This window comes from Barbus barbus, assembly GCF_936440315.1.
Source record: "Barbus barbus genome assembly, chromosome: 49".
NCBI classification, from domain to species: Eukaryota; Metazoa; Chordata; class Actinopteri; order Cypriniformes; family Cyprinidae; genus Barbus; species Barbus barbus.
In genome coordinates, this window is record NC_136727.1 from 14,857,058 (window position 1) to 14,872,715 (window position 15,658).

The following is a 15,658-nucleotide window of genomic DNA, read 5'->3' on the forward strand; positions in this document are numbered from 1 at the left end:
CTCATACAGGGGCTTTTTTTTAACCCTGATATCCTGAATTTTAGGAACTTGTAATTGCATTGTAATGGGCTACATCACACAGTTGTCTGTCAGCAGCTGCATGCAACACTTTTTAACATTTTTTAATTCTAACTAATCGTACCAAATTAACTTAAATCAACATTACCTAAACGCACAAAATTTGCCAGTTTCCAATCTAATTTAGTCTCTTCCCTCTTCAGATGGACCCGTGCCTATGCCCAATGTGCCAAATCAGATCATCAATCGCATGCAGGTGTCTCAAGGTACTTCAGTCCCACTTGTAGCCAATCACAGTTGGAGATGCATTTGTTTTCTCAACTCTAAACAAATATTTCTGCGTTACCAATCTTTTGTGTTGCTTTTCCAACAGGGTTGAATCCATTCGGCGCCATGCCCAATGTCCCGATGTCTCAGGCTCCCATGGCGACACGTGCCGCCTCTCCGATAAACCATCAACAGATCAACATGAACCAAGTCCCAACGGTCAGTGTCCAAGTCTGGATCCTTCTCGTTTCTGCTCTCCGGACACGTATCTCATTGTAACTTTCTCATTGTTTTTTCGTAGATGAATATGTCTCCCACGCGAATGCCCCCCACGCAAAGCATGCTGGGAGCTCATGGCGGGAACATGGTGGCGCAGGCGGCTAACCAGACACAGTTCATGGCTCAACCGCAGTTCCCCGCCAACACCAACGTCAACATGGGCCAGCCCAACGTGCAGGCGGCCGTTTCGCAGGTGCGCACATGCACTCACATCCTAGAATGATGTCATTCCACATGACAACGTCCCCCCTAAACTTGTTTTGTCCCTGCTTGTGTCCGTGCGATCTTTCCCTCCCCAGCAGCAGCAGAACGCTAACCTCTCCCTGAATGCACTTGGCCCCTTGGGCCCCCCTCAGGCTCCACTCCGCGCCACACCGCCCCCCAACGCCACCGCCAGCACCACTAACCTGCCAGCAGCACTGCAGCCCAGTCAGGCCTCCACACCCAACCCCGCCCCTGCTCAGGGCACCCCGCCTCACATGCAACCCCAGACGGAGCTGCCCCTCCCTACCCAGCAGCACCCCGGAACACCAGTGAGACCCGCGGATCCATCCTCAGATCCAAAACCTAGTGAGCTTCCTACACAGGCAGCATCCTGACTAGTTGTGAGGTAGTCGGGACATAGACAGCAATCTTTGAATGCTATTGCACTTTTAGGGAAAAATCCTATCATTTCTTTCTATAAAAATTGTAATTGCCCTTTTAAGATGGCTTGCTGTTTTGTTTTTGTTTTGTATTTATAATTATTTATAATAATAATAATAATAACAGTGATGATCATGACAATAATTAATAATAATAATAATTATTATTATTATTTTCTTGTTGTTTCTGCTGCTACTACTACTATAAAAAAAAATCACTGTAAAATAAAACTCTAAGTTTGCTGCACAGTTTGGCCAAAAACATTTTGATTATATTCCAATATGACTATAAAATAACCCTAACCTAATAATATTACCTATAATAATATTAGCTATAATAATAAATTATTATTATTTTTATTATTAAATAAAAATATGAAAATAAGTAATTGTCCTATTTTAATATTTCACTGTAAAATAAAATAAAAATAGAGAGAGTCCTGGTTTGCGGCACAGTTTATTCAAAATATTGTAATTATATACCAATATATCTATAAAATAACCCTAACTTAATAATAATAATTGTTATTATTACTACTACTAAATAATAATAATAATAATATTACTAAATATTATATATTAATTATTTTGTAAGAGTTTAGTACCTTAGTAGTAGGGTTGGGAATCGCAGGGAACCACACGATACGATTTAATCACGATACATGGCTTACGATAATGATAATATCACGATACAGCGATAATCGATATATTGCTAGACAATCATATAATGATACATCACGATATCTGTCTATGAAAACAAAATGACTGTGAAAACCTTAAGTGCAAGTTTTCCTCCTTTATTCAAGTCCAAACTTAGAAAACAGCACAAAAAAAAAAAAAAAAGTAAATCAATTTTAACATGTTAATAAATTAATAATTTTATTCCTGGACTTATTAAAAGCTTACACTTTTCTCTGTGTGTAAACCAACATATTTAACTGCTTATCAACTATATATATATACATATGTATATGTGTGTGTGTGTATAAATAAACCTGGTACATTTACCTGGAGTGCTTTCTCAAACTTTCCTCTCCTCTTATGATAAAAACGGAGCCCCGTACACATGACATGCAGGGAATAATAGCCGTTCACATTGCGTCTTTTGCACACTCAGGTTCATTATTTCAAATGTAGATGCGTGGCAAGCACACACACCGCACACTTCTGCGCCTCATTACGACTCTGACAAGGTTTTGTTTCGCTGTCCATGCCATAGGTGCATGGATTAATGTTTCTGCCGGTCGGTGCCCACTGTTCAAACACTGCATAACACGCACTTATAATATCTGAGAGAGAGGGAGAGCATCCAGTTTTGTTCACATAAAACCGGACGCGCCAGCGGTGCTCTCTCTCACTCATATAGTGAGGGAAATCCACCTACGATCCGAGTGGAGAGGCTACTCATGGACTCAATATGCGCTCTGCAATAATAACATGATCGGTGCCTATGGTCCACGCTGATAGCTGTTCCGTGGCAGTTTTTTTTTTTTTTTGTTCTCATCTCCATTAACATATATTATAGCAGTAGAGCTAATACAGTGGCTGGAAATCTGTTTATACTTTGGCCCCTCGTGCTTTCCCATCTTCATAGAGAACACCGTTCATGGTTGCTCAGAGCGCTTTGGAAAGAAGGTGGAAATGGTGCGGCTGTGTTTGCCACGCATTTCTAGACGCTGTGAGCAGGGAAAACTATTTAGAGCACCTTATTGTATTAATTAAAATATCGATATATGGCGCCCGATATCGATTCTCATATAGTATGGAGAAGGACAACGAAATATCGCCATATCGATTTATTGTCCCACCCCTACTTATTAATAGTAATAATATTACTAAATAGTATATTTATATTTAGTAGTAAAGTATATATTACATTTTATATTACTAATATCTAAATAATATTACTACTACTAAATAAACGTAATATTACTATTACTACTAAATAAAAATCTTAAAATGACTAATATTACTATTTTCATTAGCTTCTTGCATGTAAATGAACACTGTGCCACACTTCACTCTGAAACACGCAGCTCATTTATTTAATTAAATCGCAGCCTTTGCAATTTAATAATCCTACTAAGCCATATTGCAATTTTGGTTTTATTTCAATTTATCATGCAAACCTAGAAGAAAAACACAAAGAGACTCTTCACAATTGATAACAGTAGTGTTTGAAAATAGCATGTTGCAAAGCTAATATCACAGTTCTACACTTAAGCATAAACGTACGTAGAAAACACAAATATTAGTTTTTCTATTATTTTATCAGAATAGTGTTTATAGTCATTCCTAGTCAAATTTCCATGCATTCTAGGATGGATATGTGAACTGCAGCCTGATTTTGGCCTTAACGCGATATGTTGAGGCCCAGACACACCAAACCCACATCAAAGAACTAGTGGCGACCAAAGCTGACTGTGGTGTCTCCTGACGCCACCTGCATCTGGGCCAAAAGTTTGCGCTTGAACACGATCCAAAGACTACAGCCGACTAGCACGTATGTTTTGCATCTGGGTTAGATGACTCCTCCATACCAGTAGGTGGCAGTATTTGTTAATCGTAATCCGTTTTATTCTTCCAGGGAAACTCACTAGGTTTTGGAACAAAGCTACAGTGTTGATGTCAAACCAAACAATGCCATCTTTCCAAAAATGACACCATAATTGCTCAGCTTTAAGACAAAATTCAAATAAAGGCAATAAATATGATTCTTTGTCTTTCAGAGCGGTGAAAACCGTGTGCCCACCCCAGCATCAGCAGCCAGCGCTGAGCTGCACTCCCAGCATGCCATGCCTGACGTACCACCCAGTAACACTAAAACAGAAGAGCAAGAGTACGACATAGGCATCAAAACGGAGCCCAAGATGGAGGTGTGTTTTGCATATGTTTTCAACACTGATAATATTAAGAAATATATCTTCAGCATCAAATCAGCATATTAGAATGATTTCTGAAGGATCATGTGACACAGAAGACTGGAGTAATGATGCTGAAAATTCAGCTTTGCATCACAGAAATTAATTGCATATTAAAGCAAGTGCTGTCTAACGATTAATCGCATCCAAAATAAGTTTTTGTTTATATGTATGCACACACATACAGTATATATTTTGAAAATATTTACATGTATAATTTAATATATAAACAACATATTTTTTCTTAAATATATACATGCATGTATGTGTATTTATATATACATAATAAATATACATAGAACATATATCATGTAAACAAAAAACGTTTATTTTGGATGCGATTAATCGTTTGACAGCACTATTAAAATAAATGAAAATAGAAAAAGGTTACTTTAGATATGAATTCTGTTTCACAATATTACAGTTTTTACTGTATTTATAAACATCAAAAATCTTATCAACCCAGATTTTTCTTTCAGTGTCAAATTTTCATGATTCTGCCTTTGTTAGACGGAGGACGACGCAGGCTCCCTATTGGTCAAAAAGGAGGAGCAGGAGGGGTTGGAGGCTAAGCAGGAGCCAATGGAGACCGAGGACAAGAAGACAGACTTGAAGACCGAGATCAAAGAGGAAGATGAAAGCCGGACGAACGGCACAGCATCCTCTTCACCGCCCCAGTCTCGCAGGAAAAGTATGAGCTGATATTTCTTTTCTGTTTGCTCTACATTTCTTTAATTTCTGTTGCTTTCATTAATCTTTCGTCTGTCCCTGACTTTTGTTTCCTGCTCTCTCTCTTCTCAGTCTTTAAGCCAGAAGAGCTGCGGCAGGCGTTGATGCCCACTCTGGAGTCTCTGTACAGACAGGATCCGGAGTCTCTACCCTTCCGGCAGCCTGTGGACCCCATACTTCTTGGCATCCCTGTGAGTCTCACATGCCTATATCTTCATTAAATCATTTTTAGAAATGTGAAAACTGCGAGTACACGTTTGTCTGAACTTTGAAGGGGTTTCTTCCAATACCTTCAGGATTACTTTGATATTGTGAGGAACCCTATAGACCTGTCCACTATCAAGCGCAAGCTGGACACGGGTCAGTATCAGGAGCCATGGCAGTACGTGGATGACGTGTGGCTGATGTTCAACAATGCGTGGTTGTACAATAGGAAGACGTCGCGCGTGTACAAGTACTGCTCCAAACTGGCCGAGGTGTTCGAGCAGGAGATCGACCCCGTCATGCAGGGCCTCGGTTACTGCTGCGGGAGGAAGGTGAGATGAACTGACATTCAATACAGGTTCTGTTGTCATCATTACACATAGCTAACAATAATAGTAATTGTATAATAAATGATTATGCAATAATACCACTCAATAATAATAATAATAATAAATGTATATTAAATATAGCATTGTATAATGGTTGTACAATAATATCTCCACAAATAATAATAATGTATAAATAAATGCATATTCTATATATTCTTCTGTAATAAAAGGTTTTACAATATCACTCTAAAGTAGTAATAATACCAATAATATGCGAATAAGTGTATACTAAATATATTATTGTCTAATAAATTGTTGTACTATTAATAGTTGCATATTTCCACAATAACATAAATAATAATGTGCAAATGAGTGTATTATTATATAATAAATGGTTATAAAATAATAGCAATTATTAACAACAGTATTAATAAATGTATGTTAAATATAGCATTAATAATGTGCAAATGAAAGTATTGTGTAATAAATGATTATACAATAATAGCACAAAATAATAATAAAACATTAAAATATAACATTGTATAATAAATGATTGTACAATGATATATCCACAAATAATATTGCCCAAATAAGTGCATAAATATATATATATATTCTTCTGTAATAAATGTTTTTGTAATAATATCACTCTGAAACAATAACACTAATGTGTGATCAAATATATTATTGTTTTATTGTTGGACTACAATTTACAAAACAATAACACTAATAATAGTAATAAAGTGCAACTAAATGTATTATTGTGTACATTTGTATTATGGTTATTCAATAATATTGCTCCGCAGCATAATAATGTGTAGTAATAATAATAATAATAATAATAATAATAATGTACAAATAAATGTTATATTAAATACTTAGTAAATGATTGTACAAAAATACTTATCCACAACGATTATAACAATAATGAAAATAATCAGGAATAACATGAAAATAAACACATCATTCAATAATAAATGCAAAAATGCCAGCTGGCAAAATATTTGGAATTACATAAACTTCAAAATATCATCTAATTTCTTGATGTGCATAATATTTAAGCATGTTCGAGCACTTCACACATTCAAATAATGCAGATAGTTAATTTCAAATAATAAGAATACAACGGTAGTGCCATTTTCATAGTAACTATTCAATTCCTGGTCGTCTGCACACAAAAACTCGACATACTGAACTCTTTTCTTTTTTCCTCCCACAGTATGAGTTTTCTCCTCAGACGCTGTGCTGTTACGGCAAGCAACTGTGTACAATACCCCGAGACGGCACTTATTACAGTTATCAGAACAGGTGAGGTGAATTTATGCAGTCGACAGCCTAAGAAAACGTTTACGAGGACCCTCAAGTTAAAGTCGAGGTGCTCTCTGTCATGTGGTGGAGGTAGTTCAGCCGTGTGTGGTTTTGATGCACATTCGGCAAATCAGACATTGACATTAAACCTCCCCGTGTGGCTATGCGTACACCAGCATAGTTTGCTCTCAGGCCTGTTCATATGTATTTTCTAAACACAAGACTGCTCGATCACAACCCCTCCCCCTTTCTCTTTCTTCACGGTTACACTGCTTGAAGTCTCCAGCCAGTCCTAATTTATTGGCAGTTGTAATATTTGCACTGGCACATTTATTAGTTATTTTTTGCTGCAAATTGCCTGCTTACACATAACAGGCTCCCTTGCGCCCCCTGCAGCACAGAGCACGTCACTGCAGAACCGCTGAATAAGCAGACTCTTATTTTATTTATTTTTTTTTGCGAGCATTTGGCCAGATTTCTCCTTATTCTCAGTTATCTTAGTACATCTTTGTATTAAAGGACTAGTTCACTCGTGAATGAAAATTTGCTGAATGTTTACTCACCCTCAGGTCATCCAAGATGTAGAAGAGTTTGTTTCTTCATCATATTTGGAGAAATGTAGCGTTACATCACTTGCTCACCAATGGATGCTCTGCAGTGAATGGGTGCCGTCAGAATGAGAGTCCAAACAGCTGATAAAAACATCACAGTAATCCACACCATTCCAGTCTATCATTTAACTTCTAGTGAAGTGAAAAGATGCATGTTTGTAAGAAACAAATCCATAATTAAGGCTTTTTAAATTTCAAACCTTCGACTCCTGCTAAAATATTGAGCCCTCTGTTCATAATATTGCTTTCTCCTGTGAAAAAGTAATCTTGTCTGAATCAGGAGAGAAATATGCACAGATCAAGCACGAAAAACAGTCCAAAACTGTTCTAAACAAATATTTTGTGTAACGGCTTTTTCACTGAAGAAAGCATTATTGTGGATTATTGACTCTGAAATTGCGGTTTAAAGTTAAAACGCCTTAATGATGGATTTGTTTCTTACAAAAAACACAGCTTTATGAGTCCTTAATTGATGGACTACTTGTGGATTATTGTGATGTTTTTATCAGCTGTTTGGACTCTCATTCTGACGGCACCCATTCACTGCAGAGCATCCACCGGTGAGCAAGTGACATAATGCTACATCTGTTCTGATGAAGAAACAAACTCACCGTCTCGGATGACCTGAAGGTGAGCAAATTGTGAGTACATTTTCAGCAAATTTTTCATTTCAGGTGAACTATTACTTTGTTTTTTGTTGAACACTAGGAAGCTAGTCACATAAATAATAAAGTCAGTCTTGTGCGTGTGTGCGCCTCCACATATTTCTTGAAGTGATTCATGACTCAACTGTTTGTGTGGATACAGGTATCATTTCTGTGAAAAGTGCTTCAATGAGATTCAGGGAGACAGTGTGACGCTAGGAGATGATCCAGCTCAGCCCCAGACGTAAGTGATTGTTCACATTTTTGCAGTTATATTCAAGCTCGGTTGAGGAGATTTAATCACTTTAGTTCAAAATCATTCTGAATGATTCATTTTCTTCATGATTGATCAATGATTCAATTTTTTTTGTGTTTTAAATGTTCTACAACCCTGATTGGGGATCTTCTTTGTATGCAGCATGATCTCTAAAGACCAGTTTGAAAGGAAGAAGAATGACACGTTAGATCCTGAGCCGTAAGTAAACACTTCACTTAATTTCCCAGAATTCCATGAGGCAATCAAGTAGCTCATGCTTTAATATTAAGGCTATATTGGTCAGTATTGGCTTATACATTTGTCAGCTCTGGACTCGTTACACTACATGGCTTCTGCTCACTGGCACCCCCTGGTGTCAAAAACATAGGGCTTAGAGACACTCCCACCGCGAACACAACACTACAGTCTGTAAGCATCAGTATGATCCAAAAGTTGTCCAAATCCACACCTCCTACAAAGGCGCAATTGCATTGGCCTGCTTGCAAATGCGTAAGAACTGGAGGAAAAGAAGTTGAATGATGTATTTCATGTTAACTACCTGCTTAACTGCAGTTAGTGACTACGCATTCAGACACTTTCTATAATAAAAGCTGCCAGAATACAAAGCGCATGAAATGGTTGCATCCCCCATTAATCAATTCTCCTCCTCTCAGGTTTGTTGAATGTAAAGACTGTGGACGCAAGATGCATCAGATCTGTGTCCTGCATTATGAGGTTATCTGGCCTTCTGGGTGAGTTTGAAAACACCTCAGAGTGAACAGTGTTGCTCTGATATCGATTCTGGATGCAATGCGGGAAGTCAGCACTAATGAGCGGTTCTCTCTGCAGTTTCATCTGCGATAATTGTTTGAAAAAGAGTGGGAAGACGAGAAAAGAGAACAAGTTTTCGGCAAAAAGTGAGTAATAGGATTGTTCTTATGATGCATTAATGTTAAATGGATGGTTTAAAATCTGTCATTTACTCTCCCTCATGTCGTTCCAAACCTGTATGACTTCTGTTCATCTTTGAAACACAAATGAAGGTATTTTTAATGAAACCTGTGAGATTTCTGTCCCTTCACTAGTGGTTTCCATCACCTTGTTTTTATGTGCATTTTGAATTATTACATTGGAAACGAGTGGTAGAATCGCAAAATTTCGGAAAAAGTCCTTTAATATACAAAAAAGCTCTTACGCTCGCTTGAGGTGGTTTTTGACTTGTGCGAATAATGGGAGATGGAAACACATTTACTGAATAAATTCCTACATGCGCGTCAAAAAAGTCATTGACTTTGCATGATGGGACGACATAACCTGGCTAACCAATAGACCGATGCCGTTGCACAGCATCTGAAATGTTATGGTCATTCTTAAAAGCCAGAGCAAAGTCTGTCAAAGTATTTCTGTATAATTGCCTCCCAGGACTGTCTCACACGACTACGTTCCCAAACATCAGGCATCCACCTTTGAAAGCAATGACCGCATTTACTGTGTTTCGTCTGCTCGTTCTGAGGTGCAAGTAATTTATTACAAAATATATGAAAATTATTATGTTCAGTGGCTTCGCCTTCTTAGTGATGTTTAGTGCCAGTTTATCAGGAAGTGACGATTTTGTTCTCTTTGACTCGTTGGATGGAAACGGTGCTTATTCGCAAATGTTTTATGCATTATTCCAATTTGGCACATAAGTTAAATTTGTAACTTTAGATGGAAACCCAGCTACTTAAAGTCTATGCAACCAAAAATTGGACGATTCTAACGTGCTTGCTTCTGTTTACAATTGTTTTTGGTGAAATCTCTCAGCTTTCAATAAAAATATCAGGTTTCATTAAAAACTATCCCTTTACAAGTGTTGTTGTGTTTAATGCTGTTGTCTTCGATCCAGGGTTGCAGGTGACGCGGCTAGGCACGTATATAGAGGATCGGGTGAACAAGTACTTGAAGAGACAGAACTATCCGGAAGCTGGAGAGGTGTTTGTGCGAGTCGTAGCCAGTTCAGAGAAAATGGTGGAGATCAAACCTGGCATGAAGGCCAGGTAAACTTAACCTCCATGCTTACTTTTTATTTTTTCAGTAAGCTAAATCTTCAGATAGCCCTTCAGAGGCAAGTTTGGATGCAGAACCAATAAATCAACTGGTTTGCCTGATCATTGTCCTGATCAGCGTTCCACCTATTTCAATATTGGTTCTTCAAACAAAACATTGATGGTAATGCTGTAATCCCCTACTTCGTTTCAGGTTTGTTGATACAGGAGAGATGCCCGAGAGCTTCCCCTACAGAACCAAAGCACTTTTCGCCTTTGAGGAGATTGACGGAGTAGACGTGTGTTTCTTCGGCATGCACGTGCAAGAGTACGGCTCTGAATGCCCTTTCCCTAACACCAGGTAAACTCTTACTGGAGTTCTTTAGAGAAACAACAGACTTATGCAGCAATGCATGTAATGCTCAGCATGCAATGAAGGTAAAAGTTTCTTTATTTTTTGTACCTACCTAGACGGGTATACATATCATACCTCGATAGTATTCACTTCTTCAGACCTCGCATGCTGAGAACAGCAGTTTATCATGAAATCCTCATCGGCTATTTGGAATACGTCAAGAAGCTTGGGTAGGTTTCACCATATAAATCTTCCTTGAGGCCGACAAATGCAGTTCCTGTTCATGCCCTGAACGTTGAACATTTCCACCACAGATATGTTACGGCACACATCTGGGCGTGTCCACCTAGTGAAGGTGATGACTATATTTTCCACTGTCACCCTGCCGACCAGAAAATCCCAAAGCCCAAACGCCTGCAGGAATGGTACCGCAAAATGCTGGACAAGGCCTTTGCTGAGCGGATACTGCATGACTACAAGGTATAGCAGGGACCGTGTGATCTTAATTTTGTTTTGATTGTGTGTATGCTATCAAGTACACGGCTATATGGTATAAATACAATGTGTTTGTGTTTAATAGGACATTTTTAAGCAAGCAACTGAGGACCGTTTGACGAGTGCAAACGAGCTTCCATATTTTGAGGGTGATTTTTGGCCTAATGTGTTGGAGGAGAGCATCAAGGAGTTGGAACAGGAGGAAGAGGAGAGGAAAAAAGAAGAAAGCACAGCAACTTGTGAAACTCCAGAGGTGAACATTGTAGGATACTCTGCATAGGGTTCATTTTGATATTCTGTAGATTAATTTACATCTTTTACAAACTCCAAACACCTTTTATAGACTCTTATTCTTTCTAACAGGGCACGCCAGGGGACAGTAAGAATGCAAAGAAGAAGAACAACAAGAAAACAAATAAGAATAAAAGCAGCGTGAGCCGAGCTAATAAAAAGAAACCTGGGATGCCGAATGTAGCCAATGATCTTTCTCAGAAACTCTACGCCACAATGGAGAAACATAAAGAGGTCTACTATATGTTCTTCATCTGATCATAAAATTGCTGTCAAAGGCATTGCATGAGTCATGTACATTGTTTAACTTGAAATTTTCACTGTTTTGCATGTTAGATTTTGATATGCATATATAAGCAAAGTGTTTTTCTCTGGAAAAACCTCTTACCTTGTCCTACATGTTCTCCCAGGTGTTTTTTGTAATCCATCTGCACTCTGGGCCCATGGTCAACTCATTACTACCCATTGTTGACTCCGATCCCCTTTTGACCTGCGACCTGATGGACGGAAGGGACGCCTTCTTGACGTTAGCACGGGATAAGCACTGGGAGTTCAGCTCTTTGCGGCGCTGCAAATGGAGCACCATGTGCATGCTGGTGGAATTGCACAACCAGGGCCAGGACCGCTTTGTATACACCTGCAATGAATGTAAACACCATGTCGAGACACGTTGGCACTGTACTGTCTGCGAGGTAAGATCCAGAGGCTCCTGTAACATTTTACAGCTGTCCTTTGATCATTAGTGGATGGGTGTGTTTCTGGGTTTGTGCATAAGTAAAGTAAACCTTTGGGATTGTGAAACTTGGGAAGCCACGGGGTCTTTTAGTAACAACTATTCTACTAGTAGCTTAAACAAATCTTTCACGTTTTGTCCATTTGTTGTTGATGCATCATAACCATATCTTGTCTTTTCATAACGAGACTTCCTGTCATCCCTTGCTAAATCACTCTATCCTCATCTTTCCTCAGGACTTTGACTTGTGCATTAGTTGCTACAACACTAAGGGCCACGAGCACCAGATGGTTAAGTGGGGTCTGGGTCTGGACGATGACAACAGTCAAAGCGGCGAGGCCTCCAAGAGTCCTCAGGAGAGTCGGCGTCTAAGCATCCAGCGTTGCATCCAGTCTCTGGTGCATGCCTGCCAGTGCCGCAATGCCAACTGCTCCCTGCCGTCTTGCCAGAAGATGAAGCGTGTGGTGCAGCACACCAAGGGCTGCAAACGCAAGACAAACGGTGGCTGTCCGGTGTGTAAGCAGCTCATTGCACTCTGCTGCTATCATGCCAAGCACTGTCAGGAGAACAAGTGCCCCGTGCCCTTCTGCCTCAACATCAAGCACAAACTGCGTCAGCAGCAGCTGCAGCACAGGCTCCAGCAGGCACAGATGATGCGCAGACGCATGGCTACTATGCAGGGCAGAGCCATGCCTCAGAGCCTACCCTCGCCACCTGCATCAACAGCCCCCAGCACGCCCACCTCGCATCAGCAACCCAACACCCCTCAAACTCCGCAACCGCCATCCAACCAGCCAACAACTCCCAATGCAGGTGTCATGTCCCCGGCTTATCCCAATGCTCCCCGCAACGGACAACCCCCTCCTCAAGCTTCACAGGGCAAATCAGGCCCACAGGCTTCCCCGCTACACCAGCAGCAGTCTCCGCTCCCACAGCCTCCCCAGCAGCAGCAGCCACCGGCACAACAGCCTCCGCAGCAACAGCCTCCACCTATGGCGGTCAAAATGGCACGGCACATAGAGATGGTCGCTCAGGCTCAGCACCAACAGAACTATCGCATGACCATGAATGGCCTTCCCATGAACCACCAGCAGCCACGCATGCCAGGCCAGATGCAGCCGCCCATGCAGCATGTTGGGCCACACGGGCAACAGGTCATGCCACAAATCCCACAAGGACAGTGGACCGGAGGCTCTCAGCCAGGCATGCAAGTGGCTCAGCAGCAGGTTGCTCCACCACAGACCACAGCGCAGACCATGCCTATGCAAAGGCCCACGATGCCCCAGCAAGCTGCACAGCCGCGCATGATGGTGCCCACGCAGGGCCCGCGACCGCAAGCACCCCAGAGACCCGGAGCCATCGCCCCCAATGCCTTGCAAGACCTGCTACTCACCCTCAAGTCACCCAGCTCGCCCCAACAACAGCAGCAGGTGTTGAACATCCTCAAATCAAACCCGCAGCTCATGGCCGCCTTCATCAAACAGAGGACCGCCAAGTACCACGCCAACCAGCCGCAGCAGCAACAAGTGCAACAGGGCATGCATGCAGCGCAGAACATGGCAGCAATGCAGGCGGTGCCGCGACCCGGCATGGCGCCGCAACAGCAAGCGCAGCAGCCCACTCCACAAGGCATGGCGGCTATTGGAACGCAGGGGCAGCTCATGAACCCTGCGCACGCCAACAACCCGCAACTGCAGGAGTTGTACCGCCGTCAGCTTTTGCGGCAGCAGCAGCACCAGCAGCAGCAGCAAGGAGTGATGCCGCAGGCACATGGCCAGTTCCCACAGGCACAAGGGACTGCTACCAACTACACGCAACTCCGGATGCAGCAACAGTTGGCAATGCAGGCAACAGGCGGATCCTTGGGACAGCTGCCCCCTATGGCCCAGATGGGGCAAGCCGGGATGGGAATGGACGGCACATCCAACCTCCTCCACCAACGCATGCTTCAGCAGCAGCAACAGGTCGTCCTCAAGCCTCCAATGGGCTCGCCGGCGCAACAGAGTCCCATGAGCCCACAAACTCACCTGCTTTCCGGTCAGCCGCAAGGCGCGCACCTTCCCGGCCAACCCATGGCTAATGCACTCAGTAATCAGGTGTGTTCGCCGGCCCCCGTACAGTCGCCCAGACCTCCGTCGCGGCAGCCTCCTCCACATTCCAGTCCTTCCCCGCAGGTTCAGCCGCAGCCTTCGCCGCAGCACACAGGATCACCACACCCTGGTCTGACGACGCCCATGCCTGGCTCCATAGAGCAGGGGCACCTAGGCACACCCGAGCAGAGTGCCATGCTCCCGCAACTTAATACGCCCAACCGCCAAGGGCTGCCCAGTGACTTAGGCATGGTGGGAGACACAACAGGAGACACGCTGGAGAAATTTGTGGAGGGATTGTAGCGTTTACTGGGAGACTCCACCCACCACAGTCTCCCCGTTCCTCTTTTTTGTGGCTCTGTTGGTTTTTCTCTAATATTCTCAATTTTTTTGTACTGACTTGTAAAAAGTTTGAAGAAATGTATGGGGGGAAAAAAGAAATTTATGTCGACAAGGAATAGGGAATGTTGATGTTTCCTAAAAACAAAAGACTGATTGCTTCCTTTTAAGAGGCATTTGAAAATTGTTGTTTAAAAGAAATCACAAAGAATATATTTTTTGTTCAGTTTAGACCTTTGTGTGGTCAATGTTTTGTTTTAAATGTGTGTTTTGGTCTCGGGGGAGGGCGGTCTGGTTTCATGCCTTTTTTTTTTTTTTTTTTTTTTAAGAAAATTTACGAAACTTCATTATATTATTCATACCTTTTGTTTTATACCTTATCTAACTTTGCAGCATTTTGTTTTGTTGGAAGACTGTAAAATCATTTGTCTGGGAGTTGGGTCAGGGTTTCTCTGCTCTGTCATCCTTCCTGGCGATTGTACTCTAGTATTGTACCATTTTTTCAGACATGCATTCGGAGGCTTTTCCTCATTGTGAAGTTTGTATGAGGAGAACTATTTGTTTGTATTGATAGGAACTGTGCATACGCATGTATGCAGACACACACACACAGACAGACAGATACACATATGCATCACTCAGACAATACAGCACCGACCCCAAGAGGACATGTACACTTTTACAACATCTCACTGGCCTGGATCCAGAGGTTCTGTCTTGCAGATGTAGAATATTGTTGCTTTTTGTCCTAATTTTGTCATACAGATATATAAAGAGAGCTAGAGGGAGAGAGGGGCCCCTAAGCTGAGCGGGAGGGAATGGGCGATCACTGGTTGACTGCTTGTTGGAAACGCAATGGATTCTGCTATTGACCCTCATTCCTCTCACACAAACTTGAACAGGGGCTCTACTTTTTCCCTTTATGTAAATCATGCAAGTTAAGCAAAGTACTATAAATATAAGGAAGAGAGAATGGAATCACTGTATAAACTGGTTGAAAAAAACGTATTTCTTACTTGTATACCATATTGTTAAATAAACTGTGTGCAACAGATCAAAATCACGTGTATTCTATGTTGTTGTTATTATATAGTAAAGCTACTTTGAGTAAGTTAACGTTA

General features: G+C 41.4%; 1 protein-coding gene across 8 annotated transcripts in view; it reads left to right on the forward strand.

The window, feature by feature from the left end:
- The window catches only part of LOC306867541 (CREB-binding protein-like), a 49,450-nt gene extending 33,862 nt beyond the window's left edge, over positions 1-15,588 (forward strand). For 4 of the 8 annotated variants that reach the window (XM_079413258.1, XM_079413262.1, XM_079413260.1 and 1 more), the window contains exons 11-31: positions 222-284; positions 392-504; positions 587-757; positions 864-1,097; positions 3,938-4,084; positions 4,640-4,820; positions 4,931-5,049; positions 5,155-5,394; positions 6,611-6,699; positions 8,118-8,198; positions 8,373-8,429; positions 8,885-8,962; positions 9,060-9,127; positions 10,096-10,246; positions 10,449-10,595; positions 10,706-10,819; positions 10,904-11,069; positions 11,170-11,337; positions 11,448-11,609; positions 11,786-12,067; positions 12,345-15,588. In XM_079413258.1, coding sequence (XP_079269384.1) covers positions 222-284; positions 392-504; positions 587-757; positions 864-1,097; positions 3,938-4,084; positions 4,640-4,820; positions 4,931-5,049; positions 5,155-5,394; positions 6,611-6,699; positions 8,118-8,198; positions 8,373-8,429; positions 8,885-8,962; positions 9,060-9,127; positions 10,096-10,246; positions 10,449-10,595; positions 10,706-10,819; positions 10,904-11,069; positions 11,170-11,337; positions 11,448-11,609; positions 11,786-12,067; positions 12,345-14,501 — 4,988 coding nt within the window. In that variant the 3' untranslated portion in view covers positions 14,502-15,588. The remainder of the gene's footprint in view (positions 1-221; positions 285-391; positions 505-586; positions 758-863; positions 1,098-3,937; positions 4,085-4,639; positions 4,821-4,930; positions 5,050-5,154; positions 5,395-6,610; positions 6,700-8,117; positions 8,199-8,372; positions 8,430-8,884; positions 8,963-9,059; positions 9,128-10,095; positions 10,247-10,448; positions 10,596-10,705; positions 10,820-10,903; positions 11,070-11,169; positions 11,338-11,447; positions 11,610-11,785; positions 12,068-12,344) is intronic. The other 4 variants (XM_079413259.1, XM_079413263.1, XM_079413261.1 and 1 more) reach the window with 1 other exon arrangement.
- The last annotated feature ends 70 nt before the right edge of the window (positions 15,589-15,658 follow it).